Source organism: Caretta caretta, chromosome 14 (assembly GCF_965140235.1).
Source record: "Caretta caretta isolate rCarCar2 chromosome 14, rCarCar1.hap1, whole genome shotgun sequence".
NCBI classification, from domain to species: Eukaryota; Metazoa; Chordata; order Testudines; family Cheloniidae; genus Caretta; species Caretta caretta.
The window spans coordinates 39,328,741-39,350,172 of record NC_134219.1 but is presented as its reverse complement, the minus strand read 5'-3'; the positions used below and the strand labels follow the sequence as shown (position 1 = coordinate 39,350,172).

Below are 21,432 nucleotides of genomic sequence, written 5' to 3'. Positions count from 1 at the left end.
CTTCTGGAGTGGAAACAGGATGCAGAGACGCAAAGCCAGGAATATCTGGTAGGTCCCCATTGTTATGGTCCAGAAGTTACATCAGTCAGGGGTGATATTTCTCTCTGTGGGGAGAGTGTCAGCCCTTGTCTACACGCAGCACTGCTTTGATTTAGCTATGGCTACATCTACACGGCACACCGCTGGGGGCATCCTGTAGGGTATGTGTAGCTACACAGCACAGTGAGAAACAGGCTGTGTCCACACTGTCATGTGTAGCTACATGTGTGAATAAAAGACTCCAGCAGGGGGAGGCAGCGGAGCGGCCGGAGCCTTCCTCCACTCCCTGGAGCCTTTTCCTGTGGTGGGGAAAGGCTCTGGCACTGGGGAAGCAGCGGGACACTCGGTGTAGATGGGGGAGGCCCTGCTTGGGGGTGTATAGAGCCCTGTGTGTAGGGTTTATACCCAGAGGGTTCAGGCATATCGCGACTCTACTTGCTTAAGCCATGCCTCGCCATTTACACTGCTATTTATGCCCATGTTAGCGGTGCATATAGTGTAGGTCCTCTACACACCACCACAACATTTGTGTAGTACAGATGTACCTCAAATCACTTTTTAATGTAATGTCTTTGTTCTGGTGCAAGGCCCTCACAGGCAAACATTTTGAACCTAGTTTAATTTGACCCTAGTGTGGTGTGTAGGGTTCACCTTGTCCAGTTAAACTGAGATAAAATGTGCTAACTGGGAGCAAGGTCAAGCTCAGATCAGGGTGAGCTGTGATGTATTGGGGACCGAGAGACTTTGTCCGTTGGACCATATGAACTGGAACCATAAACTCACTGAACGTTAAATCTCACAAAATGAGGGTCAATCCATCCTCATGATTGTGTCCACCCATTATACACCACACCTGAACATAGCCATTCTATGAACAACATACCCTCATGTCTCAATGTCTGTACTTTGACCCCTTAACCTCTTACCCCCAATCGGGGATATTGCAGAGTATGGATTCCTTACGCCTCTCGATCGGAAACCGAACTTCGCTCCTCTTGATAATCCGTACATTATTCCCTGGTATCCAGAAACGTCTGCTCCAGGGGTTCTCAAACTGCAGGGAGCCATGGCTGCAGTGAATCCTCTGAAAAGCTTCCGAGATGAAGCAACTTGCTCCATCTGTCTGAGTTTTTATAAGGATCCCGTGTTTTTAGATTGCAGTTATGAACGTTCATAAACCGTGTTTTTATGAACGTTCATAAAACGTGTTTTAGATTGCGTTCATAAACCAGTCGGAGAACACTTCAATCTCTCTGGTCACACAATCACAGACATGAAGGTCGCTATCTTAAAACAAAAACAAAAAAACTTCAAATCCAGACTCCAGCGAGAAACTGCTGAATTGGAATTCATTTGCAAATTGGATACTATTAATTTAGGCTTAAATAGAGACTGGGAGTGGCTAAGTCATTATGCAAGGTAGCCTGTTTCCTCTTGTTTTTTCCTACCCCCCCCCCCCCCCAGATGTTCTGGTTTAACTTGGATTTAAACTTGGAGAGTGGTCAGTTTAGATGAGCTATTACCAGCAGGAGAGTGAGTTTGTGTGTGTATGGGGGTGGGGGGGATGTGAGAAAACCTGGATCTATGCAGGAAATAGCCCGACTTGATTATGTAAAGAGTTGTCACTTTGGATGGGCTAGCACCAGCAAGAGAGTGAATTTGTGGGGGGGGGTGGAGGGTGAGAAAACCTGGATTTGTGCTGGAAATGGCCCACCTGTTGATCACTTTAGATAAGCTATTACCAGCAGGACAGTGGGGTGGGAGGAGGTATTGTTTCATATTCTCTGTGTGTATATAAAGTCTGCTGCAGTTTCCACGGTATGCATCTGATGAAGTGAGCTGTAGCTCACGAAAGCTCATGCTCAAATAAATTGGTTAGTCTCTAAGGTGCCACAAGTACTCCTTTTCTTTTTGCGAATACAGACTAACACGGCTGTTCCTCTGAAACCTGTCATTAGGCTCCTTAGCATCCAAAGTGACCTTTTGAAAATGGGAACTGGAGGCGTACGTCCCGAAGGCACTTCGGAACATGTTGTTCATTCAGGCCAGCTGAGAGACTGTCAGGCATATTCTCCTGAAATCTCAACCATGTGTTTGTAGTAGGTTGATATGAAAAGAGGGCTCTAAGAACTGTTCCTATCAGGGACATGGGGAGAGTCTAGGATGTCCAACTTTCTCATTTGTGAAAACCGGATGCTGAGCACCGGAACCTGCCCTGTGCCCTGCCGCCACTTTCCCTCGAGGTCCCGCCCCCCACTCCTCTGTCCCTCTCCCACTGTCGCTTGCTGCTCTCTCCACCTCCCTCCCCCTGCCAGCTGAGCAGAGCTCTAGGGGTGTGGTGGAGGTGACTGGGGCAGGGTGGGAGAGGGAGAGCCACGCTCCAGGGGTGGAGGGGTGATTGGAGCAGGATGGGGGAGATGCCGGTACTTTTCTCCCCCCCATGGAGCCACCCCTGAGTGCTCCTCCAGGCTCCAGCAGCAGCTGCTGCTCTTCTCGCCCTCTGGTGGTGGAAGCCAGTTACTGTGGGTAACCGGACTTCTCATGTCCAGTCAGCAGTGCTGACCGGACACTGCCAGGTTTCCCTTTTGACTGGACTTCCCAGTTGAAAACTGGACATCTGGCAACCCTTGTCCTTGATCTGTCCTTTCCTGTTTGTGTCCCTTCATTATAGGGAAAGATAGAAGCTGAGAGGCAGAAGATCATGTCTGAATTTGAGCAACTGCGGCAGTTCCTGGATGAGCAAGAGCGACTCCTGCTGGCCCAACTGGAAGAGCTGGACAAGGAAATTGTGAAGATACAGGATGAAAATGTCACCAAACTGTCTGAAAAGATTTCCCGTCTCGGTGACTTGATCAGTGAGATAGAAGAGAAGTGTCAGCAGCCAACAAGTGAATTCCTGCAGGTGAGACAGTTAGAGACACCCAGATCCCTGCCCAGGGAAGGGAGAGATTCTGATTGATTAGCTTTGGAGTTTATTAAGTTCTTGGAGAGGTCCTACTCCACAATGGAGACTGTCAGTGTGTCCTTTAGCGAAGTGAGGGAAAACAAAATGTGACATTTCTAATATTTCCAATGTGGAAACAGTTTTGCTGTTTTAAAGGCAGATGGTTCAGGCCTTTTTGAGACATCCTGTGTAAGCCCCTTCATTTTCAGTTTAAACCAATTTTTACCAAAAAATTTCTGGGTTTTACAAAAAAGTATTATTGAGGTTTTTCTGATTTTCATCCTACTTTTTTATCATTCAAATATATACAAAAAACTTGTTTTATTAAGAAAATACAATACATTGCATGAGATCTCTGTATTCCGATAATACATTAGTCTGTGTGTATATGCAAAGCTGCCTGCTGAAGAAAGAACGTATTGTTCTAGCAGATGCACACAATAAACCAACAGGCACGCACGCAAGGTCTGAAGTGTGTGTGCGTCTGAACCTACTGATAAATCACACGCCCACCAAGTACACATTTCAAACTGTTAGTAGACAACGGGTTAAAGATTTGGCGCACTGAAATGGGAAGAAAATGAAAATCTACATCAGAATACATTTCAGAACACAAGGAAGTATTCAAAAGGGCTAAAGAAACAACAACAGGAGAGAAGGATGAAGTTGAGCGTATGTGCTGCAAATGGTGTGGCCCAATTATCGAAGGTGAATATTTATAGACTAATCGTTCTAAGCAAAGCTTTTGATACGGTCTCCCACAGCATTCTGGCCAGCAAGTTAAAGAAGTATGGGCTGGATGAATGGACTATAAGGTGGATAGAAAGCTGACTAGATTGTCAGGCTCAACAGGTAGTGATCGATGGCTCCATATCTAGTTGGCAGCCAGTGTCAAGAAGAGTGCCCCAAGGGTCAGTCCTGGGGCCGGTTTTGTTCAATATCTTCATTAATGATCTGGAGGATGGTGTGGATTGCACCCTCAGCAATTGCACCTGCAGATGACACTAAACTGGGAGGAGGTGTAGATATGCTGGAGGGTAGGGATAGGATACAGAGGAACCTAGACAAATTAGAGGATTGGGCCAAAAGAAATCTGATGAGGTTCAACAAGGACAAGTGCACTTAGGACAGAAGAATCCCATGAACTGCTACAAACTAGGGACCGAATGGCTAAGCAGCAGTTCTGCAGAAAAGGACCTAGGGGTTACAGTGGACGAGAAGCAGGGAGTGGAACATAGGTTTCCAGAGTCCTACAGCAACCCCTTAACCACTGGAGCATCCTTTTCCATGAGATTAGGCCCTTCTCTCTGAGGGGCAGCCTGTGGACCCCTTACTCTCTTTAACTCCCATTGGAGGAGCTAGGCATTTAAAAACTCCAGTGAGGAGATGAATTGTCTCACCAGTGGGAGATAGAGGCTCTCATTGAGCCCACAAGAGAGCAGCCTCTGGTAGCTCATTCTCAAGAAAGAAAAGATTTAGGGTGTTTCCCCCTTCCCCCCCCAGGTGTGAGAAGGTGAAGTTCGAGAAACCAATGGCTGTGCCACAGGATGTGAGCGAGAAAGTTGGCGTCTCTTCCCAAAGAAATGTTTGTCTACAGGAGGCTCTGAATAAATTCAGAGGTAACTTAACAGTTATTTGGGCTCATGATATGGCGATGGCACATCGAGATGTGCCTCTGACTGTGGAAGGAGATGGACTCTGGCCTATTAGTTCTCAGCTCGTCACAGCTAGACGTCTGTGGGTGGGATGGGGAGGGCTCAGGGCTGATGCCAGTTTGCCAGGACTCCACTTGGATTGTCTCAGACCCAACCATGGGTGTCAAAATTGGCCACTCAGCATTTCAGAGACACACAATCGCCAGATGTTTTAGAAAATGTTGAATTTCACCTCCATGGCTGGGATTTTCCAAGGGACCTAAGGGATTTAGGCCCCATCTCTCTCTGACTGTCAATGGGAGTTGGCCACCACGTGGCCTCAGCCCTTTTGAAAATCCCAGACTCTGTACCTCAAGTTCCTCCATCTTGAAAAAGGAGGAAATAATGGCCAACCTACCTTGTTGTGCTAATTAGTGAATGCCACCGAGTGCTTTGAGATCGTTGGAGTAAGGCAGGAGATGGACGATATATTTTGGACGATGATTTCACTTTAGTTTGGTCTCACTGGAAAGGTCTCCCCATTCCGATCTGCCTCTCGTTCTATGGTCTTTTCCTTTGGGCTGTCTCTCAGAATTAAACGGTAATTCATTCCACGGCATGGAATCAGAACGGTTCCATGCCGTGCTGCGACAGCCATGTCAGCCCCAGGATATTAAGCAGGGTGGGGGAGGTCATAGCTTTTATTGGACCAACTCCTGTTGGTGACAGAGACAAGTTTTTGAGCTACATGGACCTGAAGAAGAGCTCTGAGTAAGCTCCAAAGCTTGTCTCTCTCAATCACGGTTACATTAATTAACGGTAGAAATGTCACCAGAGTCAAGACAACATGAAATCACCTCTCTTCCAATCCTTCCTTTCTCTTGAGACCCGGCCCTATGAACTGAGCTCAAATGCAGAGAGAAAGGGTATGGGCTAGATTCACAAAAGGACTTGGGGTGAGGGGGTCTACTTGCCATTTTAGGCACCTCAGTCCCAGAATTAGACCACACTGGGATTCACAAAGACCCCCACTTAGCTGCAACCAAACCTTGTAGGTGCCTAAAATTACTCATCATCTCTATTTTTGCGGTATTTTTGTCACCCACTGGGTAACAACGTTGCATATTGGGAAACTGAGGCATATATAGGCTTCATTAAAAAATTGAAAAAAATCCCAGTTTCTCACACCCTCCGAACAATACCTCCTTGATGCCTGGCGGGAACCATGGGGAATTTCCTGCTCAGCTTCAGCCAACAGGCAGCTCCCCAGGACTGACACTCAGGGCCCACCCCAGCCAGGCTACTGGGGAGCCTGAGAAATGGTCCTAGCCTCCCCCAGGGCTGAGCTCTGCCCGTAAGGGTCTGTCTGCACTGCAGAGTGAACCCTGGGGCTCAGCACCCAGGTTAGCCTGGGCTGGGTGCAAGGAGCCATGCTGCTGAGCCTGACCTCACTTACTGGGTCCTCACGGGTGCTGCTGTGGCTCTGGGACTCTGGGAGCACATCCCCTGGCTGACCAGCTATTCTGAGTTTCTTTCCCAGTGATTCGTGGGGTACCCGGTCTGTCTTTCACAGGGGAACTGGGGGGAAGGCACTGGAGGGCTATTTTCCCTCAGGTCAAGCTGGCAGTGGCATTCGGGGGGAGGCTTTTCACCTTCCTCCGCAGCATGTGGCTGCGGGTGATGTGCCAGGATTATCTGGGGGTATCTCACCGAATCATTTCCCTGCATTGCGGGGGCCTCGGGCACTGGTGACCCTCGGGGCCTCCTCTTCTCTGCCTGTGGCACATCATAGCACGGTCGGCTGCAGGCTGTCAGGCTTTGGGCTCATGTTGGTTGTTGCGTTAGGTGGGTGCTGGGTGGGGTTGGTGGCCTGTGATATACGGGGGTCAGATTAGATGACCTGATGGTCCCTTCTGGCCTCAGACTCTCTCACTCTCAGCACTGGAGTGGTTTAGCCTGCACAGAGGTGCCGACTTCCCCAGTTCCCAAGGGGGTGCTTGACCCTTGCTCTGCCCCGGGCCCCACCCCCACTCCACCCCTTCCCCCAAGCCCCCACCCCTGCCCCATCTCTTCCTGCCCCGCTCCATTCTGCCCCCTTCCCCTGCCTCTTTCTGCCCCCACTCCTCCCTCTTCCCCCCCCCCCCCCCCGAACCTCCTGCCTACTGCTGAACAATGGATCCGTGGCAGGAGGAAGGCGCTGGGAGGGAGGGGGAGGAGCTGATCGGCGGGTGGGAGGTGCTTTGGGTACTTAACACTCTCCTCCTGCCTCTCTCTCCCCTCGTGCAGTGCAGGCCACTCCGGATCCAGACCTGGGGATTCCCTGTTCCGTCGTGTCCACAGATGAGAGTGTGATACAGAAATACCAAGACACGGGATATTTAGTGACACAGAACAGGTTTTACCCTGCTGCCTGTGTGCTGGGCTATAAGGGCTTCACCTCAGGGAGGTGTTACTGGCAAGTGGAGGTGGGGAACAAACGTAATTGGGTTTTGGGCATTGCCAAAGAGTCTGTGATACATGAGGGAGCGAAAAGCCGTACACCAGAGGAGGGGATCTGGGCTTTGCAGAGTACAGGGAATGAGTACTCGGCCCTCACCTCCCCTGAGACTGCTCTGGCCCTACCTCGTAGCCCCAGTAACATTGGGGTTTATCTGGATTATGAAGGGGAGAAAGTTACATTTTATGACGTTACATCTTCTGGCAGAGAGCCGATCTTTACTTTCACATCCTCTTTCACGGGGAAGATCATCCCCTTCTTTGGGAGCCGGCGTGTAGAATTTGAGTTCACTGGTAAGCATACCGTTATGTGTTCACTGGCCGACATATTGTTAATCCCTGTGACAGAGGAGTAGGGATCACTCAATATGAGCTGTCTAAAGTAGAGCAAAGACATAGGTAATATATAAATTACAGCTATCACACTTTGCCATTCTAATCACAGTCTTGCCAGCCTGAAGCATTCAAAAAGTGTGTCAGGCCCCCCAGAATCATGAGATTGGCTGCAACATCTTTTTAAATATTGTGTCATTTTCTTTGCCTTCTGGTTTCCCAGCTTTTGGGGTGTTCTTGTTTCCGATTTTCAATCTTTGCTACACAAACGTGAAGGCAGGAAATGTATCTGCAGTATAATCTGAGGTTGCCTTGCAATCTACCTACTCCAGCTGCCGGGACTTTAAGAAAAACACCAAGTGCTGCGAGACTCACAATAAAATGATGAGAGAGGACAAGACTGACTTGCTTAGCATTATACTGGTGACAGGAGTTTCCCGACCCTCTTACATGCCTGTCTCTGTAACTCTGTGATCCTCCAGGCACACAAAAACTGGCCAACCAGCAGACACCAGGAGCCACTCTCAGGGTCACAGCAGAGCCTGCCTCTGGTAGAGCAGGTCTACACTTAAAATACTGCAGCAGAACAAATGCACCGGTGCTGCTCCGCCACTGTAATGCTTAAGTGAAGATGCTCCTATGCCGACAGGAGAGCTTCTCCCACCAGTGTAGTTAATCCACCTCTGAGAGGCGGTAGCTATGTCCAGGGGAGAAGCTCTCCGGTCAATGTACCGCTGTCTACACCAGGAGTTCAGTCGGTACGACTGCGTTCACTGAGGGGTGTGGATTTTTCACAGCCCTGAGCGATATGGTTCTACCCATGGAAGTTTATAGCGTAGACCTGGCTTAAGTTCTGACTCATTTCAGGTCATCCATCAAAGTCCTCTGCTCTTTACTTCTGAATATAAAAACCATAGTGGGGTTTCCCTCTCCCTCCAATTCCCCAGCTCAATGCTCCTATTTTGCTCTGTTTCGTTATTTGGATGCTGTAGATTCAGATGAGTAAATTCACAGAATAAAGTTTATTTCAATCTTCTGGTCTTGGACTTTGTCACAAGGGTACTAGATCTGTACGGCTCTGCCCTGAAAGGCTAGACAGACCCACCAGCAAATGCCTTGAAGGGGCTTGAAGAAAAGCAGCTGGGTAACTTTAAGCGAAAGCTCTAAAAGCAAAGCTTGAGGAAAGAGTAAATAAAATCAAAGCATCAAGCGATGCTTTCCTCGGGCAAGAAAAGAAGCAACAACATCCTCGCTGTGAAAGAAATCTGTTGGCAACTTCCAGCTGCCGAGGAACAGAAGGAAACTGGCAATAAAGTAGCCAGCTCACATTATCAACTGCAGTAATATTATGGGCTGGCACCTGGCCGCACCATGGTGCTGCAGCAGCATTTCTTTCCCAAACCAAATTATCCCTTTTTCTTTAAGTTCACATTCGCAGTCTGAGGGGCTAGAAACCTGATCCACCACCTGAGGGCAGAGGGAAGGGTCAGGGGTACAAATCTGGAGTCATTTGGTCAAGGGGTGCGTTAGATGCAGCCCCTCCCAACACAAGCTGTTTCCAAAACTGAGCTAGGCTGGAATACCAGCAGAATCCTGGCCAGGGCTGGGTGAGGGAGACTCCCAGCACACCCTGGAGCCGGCCCGGGGCTGGAAGGCAGAAGAACTCAATCTCTTCTGCGGCGGTTTCTCAGCAGTTTGTCTTGGCTGAGGCATCGCACCCTGGGGGAGGTACCTGTGCTTTGCAGATGTGGTAAGAGGCTGCAGAAGGTGAACTCAGACAAAGCTGGGACGATGTTTCATGGATTCCGAGGCCAGAAGGGGCCACTGTGATCTTCTAGACCGATTTCCTCGTCTCCTGTGTCACACAGGCCACGGAACTTACCCCAAATAATTCCTAGAGCATCGTTTTGATTTTTTTTTTCTGAATTTGATTTAAAACTTGTCAGTGACAGAGACTCTGCCACGCCCCTTGGCAAATTGCTCCAGTGCTTAATTACTCTCACCATTAGAAACGTACACCTTCGTGCCAGGTCTCCGTCAAATACAGCAGACCCACACCTCAATCACTGAACCCCGCGGCCTTTGGAAATGAACCTACCAGCTCAAGTAGCCCCACAGGCCAGTGGTGCATGGCCCAGCTGCACAACACTGAAACAAGGGTGCAGTTGATTCAGGCTTGGATCATGGCCTAGACACCCAGCCGGACAGGGGAGGTAGCTGAGAATAGGTCGGCTCTGTGCATGTCCCAGGCACACAGCAGTGCGAGCAGGCTGGGAGAGCTGACAGCCGGCCAACTTGGGGCATGGCAGACACACAGCGCTGAGAACGTGCAGAGTTGGAGCATGACACGGACATAGCACGGACTGGGGCGGGGGGAGCTGCAAACAGTCATGCCTAGTGCATGGCAGAGACACGTGGTGCTGGAAGTGGGGTGGGAGCAGCCACGCTCTGTGCATGGTGCAGACATGCAGCGCTGACAACACAGAATCAGCTGAGACTGGGGTGGCTGATGAGAATGGGCAGGCTCGGTGAATGACACAGACTCTGTACCTCAGTTTCCCCATCTGTAAGCTAGCTGGGCTCTTCCAGGGCAGGGCAAGGCAACCTCCTTTGGCTTGCTTGGAGGACAAGAAATAAGTTTGTGTTGTACAGGGCTCTGGCAGGGGTTCCACGTTCACAATCGCCCCCTGTTGGGAAGTGAGGGGAGGGTGCGGTGGGGTGCATCAGAAAGGAGGACACTGCAGGGTTGTGCTTGGCGAGACGAATTTTGGATGATCTTCATGTGGCCTTCACTCAGAGTAGCGAGGAAGGGAAATTGCATCTTGTTGCAACATTGTATCCCTCTGCAGAGCCATCCTTGGAACCAGATGGGTCCCCAGCGGTGCTCCAGTCACTGCCCTTTTCCCACCATGGTTACATTACATGTTCTGGGCCCAGGTGGCTGCTTCTCCGAGGCCCCCTCAGTCTGTCCCAGGATGCCCCCTCCTGCAGCTGGAATAGACAAGGGAGCTGGGAGACTCTGTGTAACCCCTTACCTGTATAATGCAGGGGTCCCAGTACCAGTTCCCCTCACATACACTTTCCTGGGCCATTGGTCCTATGCCCTGACCTGGGGTGAATCTCTCTCTAAAGGGGAAAGAGGAGCTCTGTTTGCACAGTCCATTGAGTCCCTGACCTCTCCGCTGAGCCTCACACAGAGGGGCACGATCAGTGGAAAGTTCGCTGGTTACCTCGGCGTGTGATGGAGACGTCTACACCCCGAGAACCAGGCTGAGATCCCAGCGCATTTCATGCAGCCCCCTGAGCAGCTCCCCAATGGACTTTCAGCCACTGGCCACATGGGCAGGATTTGGGTTATTAAACTGAAACAGACCAGCCAGAAAGAAGCATCTTTACTTGGTCCCAACCCCAAGGCTTTGACACTCACTTTGTTTCTCCCCAGAACAAGGGGTTTGGGGATGGCTGAATCTTTCTCAGGTGCCTCTCTGAAGGGAATCCAGAGAGAACTAGGTCAGATGTAAGTCGAGCAGGGGAAAAGAGGGGAGGTGGGCAGTGGGGCTAGGAAGATGAGCCCAGGAAACTCCTGTTTACAGATTGGCCTTAAGATGTTTGTTTGGGCCTGCAGAGCTATGTCTTGCTGCCCCATGGCTGTTCACTATTGCCTAGTCTTTCTAAGGCTGCTCTGCAGATGGATGGACTAATGATTTTGCATCTGCCCACACAGTGCTCACTAGGGCCTCACTGGTGTAACTGTTTTCTCTTTTCCCCTGGCTTTCGAATGAGTTTGTCTTTTAAAAATGCTAGCATCCTAATGGGGATTTTCTGAGCTGTAGCTGACACTAGAGATTGACAACATTAGCTCCAGCATTTAGTCAAGCTTGTCCCTGTGAATTTCACACCACTCCTAGGGCATGCTGGGTTACAATTCTTACCATAGCCTGCAGGGGCTGTAACTTTAACTATGGCCTGATTCCAGCTCAGCAAATGTGAGTCTCTTCCAGGGTGTGGGGAAAGCCCAGTGTTTACTATATACGGAGTTTGTGTCCGCAGCAGAGTTTACATGGGATCCAGGAACAGCTCATCCGCACCTTAACCTGTCTGCGGATCAGAAAAGTGTCAGACATGAACACACACGACAGGACCTGCCCAACAATTCTGAGAGATTTAATTCTGCTGTGTGCACTGGGCTCTGAAGGATTCCTGGCAGGGAAACATCACTGGGAGGTGGAGGTGGGGAATAGGGAAAGCTGGACCATTGGTGTGGCCAGAACATCAGTGAAGAGAAAGAGATGGTTCTGTGTAAAACCTGAAGAGGGCACCTGGGCTCTGAGATTCTGCTGGAACCAATTCCAGGCTCTCACCTACCCACGGACCTCTGTGACTCTGAGCATAAGACTCACAAAGATCAGGGTTTATTGGGGCAAGTGGCACTTTACGATGCTGATAACAAGACCCCAATCTTCATGTTCAATTATTCTTTTACTGAGAAAATCTTCCCTTTCTTTTCTCTTCAGCCTTCGAGATCATACCTTAAAACTGTGCCCCTGAAAGCCAATAAATGGATTTCATTGGGTTTCATTTTTTCCCTACTGTTTACACAAGTCTCCAAGTTACTAAACTGGAAAGAGAAAGGATTTGAGCAACATTAAAAGAAAGACTCAGATTCACAAAGGGACTTAAGCAACTAAGGCCTGGTCTACACTACAGAGTTAGGTCGAAGTCTGGCAGCTTAAACGCCGACCTAATAATGTCAGTGTCCAGACTACAGTGTACCTCCCACCGACCTAACTCGCCTGCTGCGTCGACTGAATAACTCCCCCTCCAAGAGAGGTCCGGCGCTTACGTCGACATAGCTAGGTCAACGCAGTGTCAGTGTATACGCTGTGTTGCCTACATCAGCTTAAGTGGCCTCCAGGAGGTGTCCCACAATGCCCCATTCTGACCCACTCTGGTCACTGGTTTGAACTCCGCTGCCCATCAGCCAGGGTCACAGGATCAAGCCCCTCCTGTTTAAGGACTGGGAGTTTTTGAAATTCCATTTCCTCTTTGCTCTGCATGGAGAGCTCACCTAGCAACTGCCCAGCTGAGCAGGCTCCAGGCTCCCAATGCTCTGCTGCCGGCACCGCTCAGGGGGTGGTGGAGCTCCTGGGTCTGTGGGGAGAAGAGGCTGTGCAGGCCCGGCTCCGATCCAGCGTAGAAATGTGGACGTCTATGAGCAGATTGCTCGGAGCGTGGGGGAGAAGGGCTAGAAGAGGGTCCCGCAGCACTGCCATGTGACAGCCACGGAGCTGCGCCAGGCGTACCAGGAGGCGAGGGAGGGAAGCAGTCGCTCTGATGCGGCTCCACAGACATGCTGCTTTGACAAGGAGCTGCACGCTGTCCTCTGCGGTGATGCCGTGCCACCCCCGAGCCCCATGGCTACCGGAGGAGTTGGAGTCATGGGCCACCGCAGCCAACCCTGAGGATGAGAATGGGAGACAGGCGAACAGGGGGTCGATTTTCAGATTCAGGGCTTAAATTCAGCTGGAGCTGTCCGGAGTGGAGCTCTGGTAAATATTTTCAACCCCGCTGGAGTTTTTATCGCATATTGGAGGAGGGCATGGGGGGCTGCGCGAAATACACTACAAGAATTTAAACCCTGATCAGATTAAACTCTGTGTTCTAATCTGTAATGGACTGAGACTAATAAAGAAATAACACCGCCTTCATTCTGGGGTTTACAAACACTCACCCTGAGGTTTAATGCTGTAGAACACATTTCCCAATCACAGAGGTACTTTATTTGTGTCCAAATTTAAAATACAAATGTCACACTCCTAGGAAATGGTGACAGGAATGCCCCCGTCTGTCATAACGCGCTGCCCCTGGACCAGAGCATGAGGAAAGGGAGAGGTAGCATTACTGTGATAGGGGAACCCCCATCATCGTGCTCTGTTACCCCTGGGCCAGGAAATGGGGAAAGGTAGAGGATGGGGAAAGGTGACAGGTAGCAAGTTGCGATGGGAATGCTCCCTCTGGACGGCAGGATGGGGAAAGGCAAAGGCAGCAAATTGTTTCATGGCAGTAAAAGGGAGAATAGAGATGTCAGTAGCAACTACAGGTCGCAAATTGTGCAGGCAGCAGTTCGTAGCGTTGAACTAACAACTTCAAATGCTTTGTTCCAAAATTTTAAGTAACATTTAACTTTTAAACGCCTGAACAGCAAATGTAACTTTTCTTGTCTGCAGAGTGAACACTGGCATTTTTGTCTGTTTGAATAATCAAAGTGGTGCTTTCCATGCCTTCTTGGCTGCAAAGATTTGAACTGCTTCCTGCTGAAGGTCCACCGTCTGGGCCAGCTCATGCTCTGTTGAGATGGTTGCAAGGCCGACCAGCCTATCCTGTGTCATTGTGGAGCACAGATGTGTTTTTATTAACTGCAGCTTGGAGAAGGTGCGTTCTCCACTGGCAACTGCTACAGGAAGTGTTAGAAGTATGCGCAGAGCAACAAAAGCATTTGGAAAGAGGTGACTCATCTTCTTTGTGCACATATATTCCAGGACAGCCTTTGGAGCTGATCCTGCTGAAATGTATCTTGAAAGGGCTTTCAGTTCATCACCTAAATCACTCGCATCAATATCATCATGTGTCAACACTGTCTCTAGTGCCCTGCATTGCTGGTGTAGGTCTTCTTCAGGGACAGTGAGGAGTTTTGGAATATCATACAACATCCCAAACATACTGCTGTGTTCCTTCAGCTGCATGAAATGTTCTTCAACTGACCGTATTGCACAATCTAGCACCTGGTTAAAGAATTCAACTTTGAATTATTGTTTGGGGTCTCTGATGGGATTATCCCGTGCCTCGTCATCAAAATGTCTTCTTCTGTGGTGACTCTTATATCCTTGAATGGGTGGGAAAATAGCTTCAGTGTCAAGTTCCTCTAACAACTTCTCTGCACTTTTCAAACATTTTGAAATCCCTCATCTGAGCGGTAAAACTGTAGGTATGACTTTGCTTTGTCCAGTTCTTCCATTGCTCCAGATATGTCAAGGTCAACACCTTGGAGTCTCTTGCTTACAACATTTATTTCAAACATTATGTCATGCCACAACACTAAGCTACACAGAAATTTGAAGTTATGTATGTTTCTGGTGATTCCATTTCCCTCTGCCACTGTTCTCCCACAAACAGTTCCTGTCATAGCATTATCCTCCATAATAGCAACTATGGCATCATCTATCTTCCCAATTTGGTGTTTGATAGGCTTTATTGCCTCCACTCGACTTTCCTATTGTGTGGCTGTCACGGAGTCCCTGGGTGATGCTCTGGAACTGCTCCCTACGAAGCCAGTCAGGACTCTGGGGAAGTCTCCTTTCTGGGAGCAGACTGTCTGCAGGACACACAGCTCACACAGCTTCCACCTTCCTGGATCTGACCTCAGAGCATTCAGCATCCTCTGCCACTCCGTGCGCTTCCCACAGCGAGTCCGCCCAGGCAGGCTCCTGGGGAAGCCAGAGGGTCCTGCACTCCAACTCCGCAGTCAGATGTGACTCTCAGCCAGCCAGTAAAACAGAGGTTTATTAGACGACAGGAACATGGTCTAACACAGAGCTTGTAGGTGCAGAGACCAGGACCCCTCAGCTGGGTCCATTTTGGGGGGCAGTGAGCCAGACAACCACATCTGTACTTCACTCCATGTCCCCAGCCAGCCTCAAAACTGAAACTCCCTCCAGCCCCTCCTCTTCTGGGCTTTGTCCATTTCCCGGGCCAGGAGGTCACCTGATTCCTTTGTTCTCCAACCCTTTAGTTCTCACCTTGCAGGGGGGAAGGGCCCAGGCCATCAGTTGCCAGGAAACAGGGTGTTGGCCATTCTCTGTGTCCAGACCCTGCACATACCTGCCCTCTAGGGCTCTGCAACGATCATATGCCCTTATCCCACCACCTAGATACTTAAGAACTGCCTAGGGGAAACTGAGGCACCCCCACAATATTCAGAGGAAACAGTACGAACAGTCCCGCTTCGTCACAGTGGCACACAGTGGTTTCAGTATCAGAGAGGATGTTCCCAGATGTTGCTTCAAAATTTGCCATCGATGAGTTGATGCCGAGAAAAATACATAGACGCTTTGAATTACATTAAAAAATTCAGCAGCCTCACTAGAAGCTGATGCTGCATCACTGACCACCAAGTTCAATGAATAAGAACTGCATGGGACAAAAAAAGCTCGAGGGTTTAACTCTCGGATCCGTGTCTGTATTCCTCTGTTCTTTCCTCTCCTGTTGGCACCATTATCGTAGCCCTGACCTCTCATGTCAGCCTTCGCAATTCCCGTATCTTCCAGCTTTTTAAGAAGCACATCTGTCATACCAGCTCCTGTGGTATCATCAATGTCAATAAATTCTAGAAAATGCTCTCTGACAGTCACCATTGCAGGGACATTTTCACTAGGTTCTGTTGTTGTTACAAAACGCACCATTAAAGTCATTTGTTCTGTATGGCTGATGTCAGGTGTGCAGTCCAGAATAACAGGGTAATATCTTGCTGACTTCAGATCTGCCACCATCTTCTGTTTGACTTTTGTTGCCAGTAACTGTATGATCTCATGTTGAATTGTTTTTCCAAGGTAGTGGTGTGTACACGTTTCTTGGGTGGTGACTCTTCTTAGCTGCTCCTAGAATACAGCATCAAACTCAGCCATCAGCTCCACAATTTTAAGGTCAGTTAAGGTTAATTTCCATTGTTTGGCACATACAGCTGATCTGAAGTGCCACGCAGTGCTAGGTTTTGGGTAGCAAGCATTCTCACAATGGCAATGAGCCTTTTCACAACATTTTGCCAGTAAAGAGACTCTGATGCAATCTTCTCTTGATGCTGATCATCTATGGTGGCCTTTAACCTTAGTCTCATCTCATGCTCTTTCCACCTATGGAATGCTCTCTGGTGATTTGCTGCCTTCTCATGGCATGCCAGATTTCTAGCCAGATTTTTCCAGTCCTTTGTTTCTGTAGAACCCAATGTGGCTGGAACATTAGACGGGAAGAGTTTGCAACAAAACCAGTATGCAGCATTCTGGGTTTTTGAGTACATAAGCTATGGCCTCTCCACTTTGTCACCATTGGGGATTTCACGCCAGTAAAGTGTTGGATGGAAACTTCTCTTTTCATTGTCTTTGGGGAACATGAAGTTTTTGACTTGTTGAGGCCAATGCAGTACAAGGAAGTCCCTTGGGTTACTGCTCAAGTGGGTCCACAGTCCTGGATCATCTAGACTTAAGGAACTAAACTCAGGAGCAGCTGTTTCTTGCGCCTCCACCACACTCTTCTCTGATCTACACTTTTCTTCTGGAATGTGCATGGTTACATCCATTTGAGATGGAGACAGGGATGCTGCAGTAGCTGCCAGGTCACCTGCACTCCGACTAACTGGAAGATCAGACATCTCCTCACCACTCACATCCTCACTGGGGCCGGAAGGCTCACCGTGAACATTTGTGTCTGTGTATCTCAGGAGAGCTCCTTCCTGCTTAGATAGAAAAGCTTCCTTCACTTTCTTTCTTTTTCTGAGTGCTGCCCCAGAGGGGCGTTTTCTTCTTTCACTCATGACTGCTGTTCTGTGCCAGCTATAGTGGCCTTCAACACTCAGTGGAAGGGGACAAATAAGCAGGCTGGTAACAGGCCTGAGTGAGGGAAGATATCAGCGTCTTAAGGGCCTAACTGGCTCCTACTGTTTCAGTTGACTGCCTGTTCTCCCCAGGTGGGTTCAGGGAAGCAGCAGGAAACAGGAAGCTGCCTGAGAAGCTGGGGTTAATCAGGCCAGCCTCCTGGGGGTGCTAGAGAGGTACATAAGAGGCTCCTCCTCCTCTTTCTCCCTGCAGCTCCTGCTGCTTTCTGCTCTTCCCCTCACCTTTTCTCCTGCCTGCCTGTTAGGTCTCTTGTGCCCTCCTTCCTCCAGCACAGCACTCCCCCATCTCTGGGCATCTCGAGCAGAGAATACAGATGCCCCAGCACCAGACACAGTTTTCTACGCTCTGGGTCCTAGTGGTGCCTCCCCACAGTCTGGCACCTGAGGCGGCCGCCTCAGTTCGCCTCATGGTCAGGCCAGCCCTGGACCCTGACCACCTCCCATCCAGGCCTTAATTTGTCCCCCAGCTTGCTGGGTCTGAGGAAGGCTGCTGTGCAAAGTGATATTTGTATGTTTGTGAATCACTTTTCGCTGCCTCCCAGCTCGCTAGCAAGTCTCCTGCTGTGAGACGTGATATTAACAAACGTACAAACATCACTTTTCACAGCAGCAGACTTACTTGCTTGCAAAAAAAAAAAAAAGCAACCAAAAAAGCAAAAGAAACAACAATTAAACAAAGACAAGAACATGCAAAGCACCTTACTTGTGTTTCTATTCGGTGCCACAAGTACTCCTTTTCTTTTTACTGTAAGGAGAGTGATCACTTAAGATGAGCTAATACCAGCAGGAGAGCGGGGGTCGGGGCGGGGGAGGAGAAAACCTTTTGAAGTGATAATCAAGGTGGGCCATTTCCAGCAGTTAACAGAAACGTCCGAGGAGCAGTGGGGGGTGGAGGGGAGGAAATAAACATGGGGAAATAGTTTTATTTTGTGTAATGACCCATCCATTCCCAGTCTCCATTCAAGCCTCAGTTAATTGTATCCAGTTTGCAAATTAATTCCAATTCAGCAGTCTCTCGTTGGAGTCTGTTTTTGAAGTCTTTTTGTTTGAATATTGCGACCTTTAGGTCTGAGATCGAGTGACCAGAGAGATTGAAGTGTTCTCCGACTGGTTTATGAATGTTATAATTCTTGACATCTGATTTGTGTCCATTTTTTCTTTTACGCAGAGACTGTCCAGTTTGACCAATGTACATGGCAGAGGGGCATTGCTGGCACATGATGGCATATATCACATTGGTAGATGGTAATGGCTGCTTTGCCGGGCTCACCTTTCTCCCTCCGTCAGGTTGGCCGATGGGGATAATGAGCCTGGAGATCTCATTCCCACTGCTCTGAGTGCTGCCCATGTGCACACGACCCAGCTCAGCTCTTCCTGTATCCCAGGAACGTCTTCATCTTCTGGGATCCTCATGGCAGCAGTGGGATGATTTAACGGAGTCCCTTAGTCATGGGGCCTTTCTCTCGCTTTTGTTTCAGAGCCAGCGTCCTGGAATCGTCTCCTGGTGCGTGGAGTGGTGGCAGTGGTGGGGGTGCTAGTCTTACTGTACCGATGTGGGTTTTGGAAAGGTAGAGGAAAAGTGTTTGCCTACTCGCAACTCGTCTTCAGGAAGCTGCTGACTCATCCCTCCCCGCAGCCTGGAAGTCGGCAGGATTCCCAGGAACCGGAGCTCCCCGCAGTGTGTGACAGGGACGGGGACCAGGCCCAGGGAACCAGAAACAGGAATCAAGACCCAGCCCTGGAGAATGGGGAAGGAGACCTGCTAATGGAGGACAGACGCTTCCCCCAGGAACCCAGAGGAAGGGGTCCATTAGGTGGGGACACGGGTGTGGCCCAGGAAACTGGAGCAGCGTTGCCAATCCTCCAGGGTGACCGGGAGTCTGCAGGAATTAAAGATTAATTTTGAATGAAAGATTATGTCATGTGATAAAATCTTCAGGAATACGTCCAATTAAAATTGGCAACCCTAAACCGGAGTGGGGGGAGGGGCCCATTAAATGGAGACAGACTTGGGCTCGGGAACCAGCGAGAAGAGCTGATCCCTCCTACGATGCCCCTCAATGGTGGGGACTAGACTGGGTGAAACTTTTCATCTAAACCTATTTGAGGTGAAAAATGTAGATTCAGCAGTTTGCGAATTCGTATCCGGTCTGCTGAATTGTTCACGTCCAGACCCTCCCCCCGTTCTTCACAAGTCAAAGCATTTCGTTTAGACACTTTCCAAACAAACCATTTTGATTTTTCAGCTTGAAATAATTTTTTGTTTAAAAATGTCTTTCAGTTTTATTTTAAAAATTCAAAAAGTTACAACCCTTGAAATGTTCCTGGGTGGTTTTTTTTTTTTAAGCTTTTTGGTTCCTCAAAAATTTGGAAAAATGTTAGTTTTGTTCAGCCTGAAACCAGTTTTTTTCCATCTCTTTTTTTGGAATTGCCAGCGACCAAAAAATTCTGTTTTCCCAGCTCCAGGGGCGGGTGAGGATTTTGGCAGTTCTATTGTGGGTCTCTGAGTCTCCTTGTTGCTCAAAGTTTTCTTACTGTAATAAATTAATTTGGGATGAGGGCAGGATGGGCAAAAGCTTCCTAAAAGTGTGGGGGGGCTGCTGGCACCCAAACTGTGGCCCAGCCCCTCTGCCACCCCTTCTCCTCGAGGTCCTGCCCCCTCAAACTGCCCCTTTCCCTGGGGCCCCCCCTCACGCAGCCTTTCTCTCTGAGCTCCCACTTCACACCGCCCCTTGCCCCCAAACAACCCCCCGCCCCCCCATTCCCTTCTCTCCCCACTCATCCAGTCGCTCACACTTATGGCCAGTAAAAAGTGGTGGGCCCTGGTCTCCCCTCTGGATGAGAGTGGATGAGAGTGGCACCCCTGGATGAGAGTGGGAGAGGATGAAGAACTCCTTTCAAATATAACTCCCCCCCACCTCAAAAAAGCACAATTTGCCAGCAACAGCAAAACATGCACCTAACCAACCCGTGCCAGTCAGGCTGTGTTGTGTGTTACATTCCCGTCCTGGGGCAGTTTATGTCTTTGAGAATATGAACCCTGCAGGCCTGGGTGTTTCTCTGCGTAATGTGACCTCAGTGCTCCTCATGAGAGCCGGTTTGTAAATGTTTCAGTAGCAGACATATTTATTATTCATGTACATACAGACATTTATTCACAATTAGAACTGGTCAAAAATAGCAAGGGTGGAGAGGTTCATGAAAATTGAAGAAGAAACCACTCGCCCCCCTGCCTCCCCCCCCCCCCCCCCCGCATAGTCTTCAAACTTATTTGCAAATGTTTTTAATGATCAAAGTTTTGTTTAGTTTTGGTGGGAAAAACTCCACGTTCTCTCTCAAGTGGGCAGAGAAATCCAAAATGTTTTTTTTAAAAAGGGAACTTTGTTCAAATGGTCAATGTAATCCAAAGTGGCATTTTTAGTTCAAAGGTTGCATTGTCAGTGTAAAACCCTTTTGAACCAGCTCTATTACTGTATAAGAGGATGAGTTTATTTTTCGTGATGCATTGTTTGGGCCAAGTTCCGAGTGGCATTTCAGTTTTTGCACAGCTCTTCTCTTCTTGCGTCTGCACCTCTCATAAGCTGTGGCCTTAATCTTGGCCCTGGAAACACTTACGTGCATGTTTCACTTTAATTACTGCTGTGAATACTTCCATTTCAATGGGACAACTCTGAGGCCGGGTTTACGCTACAGCCCTATATCAGTGTAACTACGTCATTTATTTAATTTTCTTTCTTTCATATGTGAAAGTTCTTGAGAGGTTAAAGTAGGTAAAATACATGAACAGGTTGGGACAGTCCAAGTTTGTCCGTGCAAAGTGACAGCAGAGATGTGGGATCTGCTAGTTTTCCATAAGTCTCTCAGGGTTCCCCAGGATAACTTTGGGAATCTCTGTCTTGCATCGGGAATGTTCCCTGAAAGTGTCCAAACAGCTCAGAGATACAGAACCATTCCCTGGATCCATTCTTATAGCTGTCTTCCCCGGAAAAGAGTCTGGCAAGTGTTTCTGTCAGCTCATTGCTAAGTTATCTGTCAAAACACTAGAGTTTTCAGGTGCCTAAGTAGCCCCTGGAATCAGGGTGAAATTATCCTCCCCGCCACCACCAAAATTGGAAATGGTGCCCCGGAGTGCACGGTACCCTACCGTTCTTCCCCCATGGGAGCTGCATTAACAGGCAACTCTGCAAGTTATCTGCATGCCTCTGCACGTGACCCCCACGCCTCTCCATTTCCTTAGCCACATGTATCCTGTCCCCATGCTGGTGGCTAATCCAGAAAAAGAGGGAAAGAGCTCACCACTGCTACCACCTGAGGGATGTGTT

At 49.0% G+C, this 21,432-nt stretch overlaps 1 protein-coding gene across 1 annotated transcript; it reads left to right on the top strand.

The window, feature by feature from the left end:
• Window positions 1–2,456: 2,456 nt before the first annotated feature.
• LOC142068968 (E3 ubiquitin-protein ligase TRIM15-like) lies at window positions 2,457–8,045 on the top strand. The gene is made up of 4 exons (XM_075119087.1): window positions 2,457–2,462; window positions 2,711–2,949; window positions 4,487–4,602; window positions 6,904–8,045. The coding sequence occupies exons 1-4, from the start codon at window positions 2,457–2,459 to the stop codon at window positions 7,467–7,469; spliced, it is 927 nt and encodes a 308-aa protein (XP_074975188.1). The 3' UTR covers window positions 7,470–8,045.
• Window positions 8,046–21,432: the final 13,387 nt, after the last annotated feature.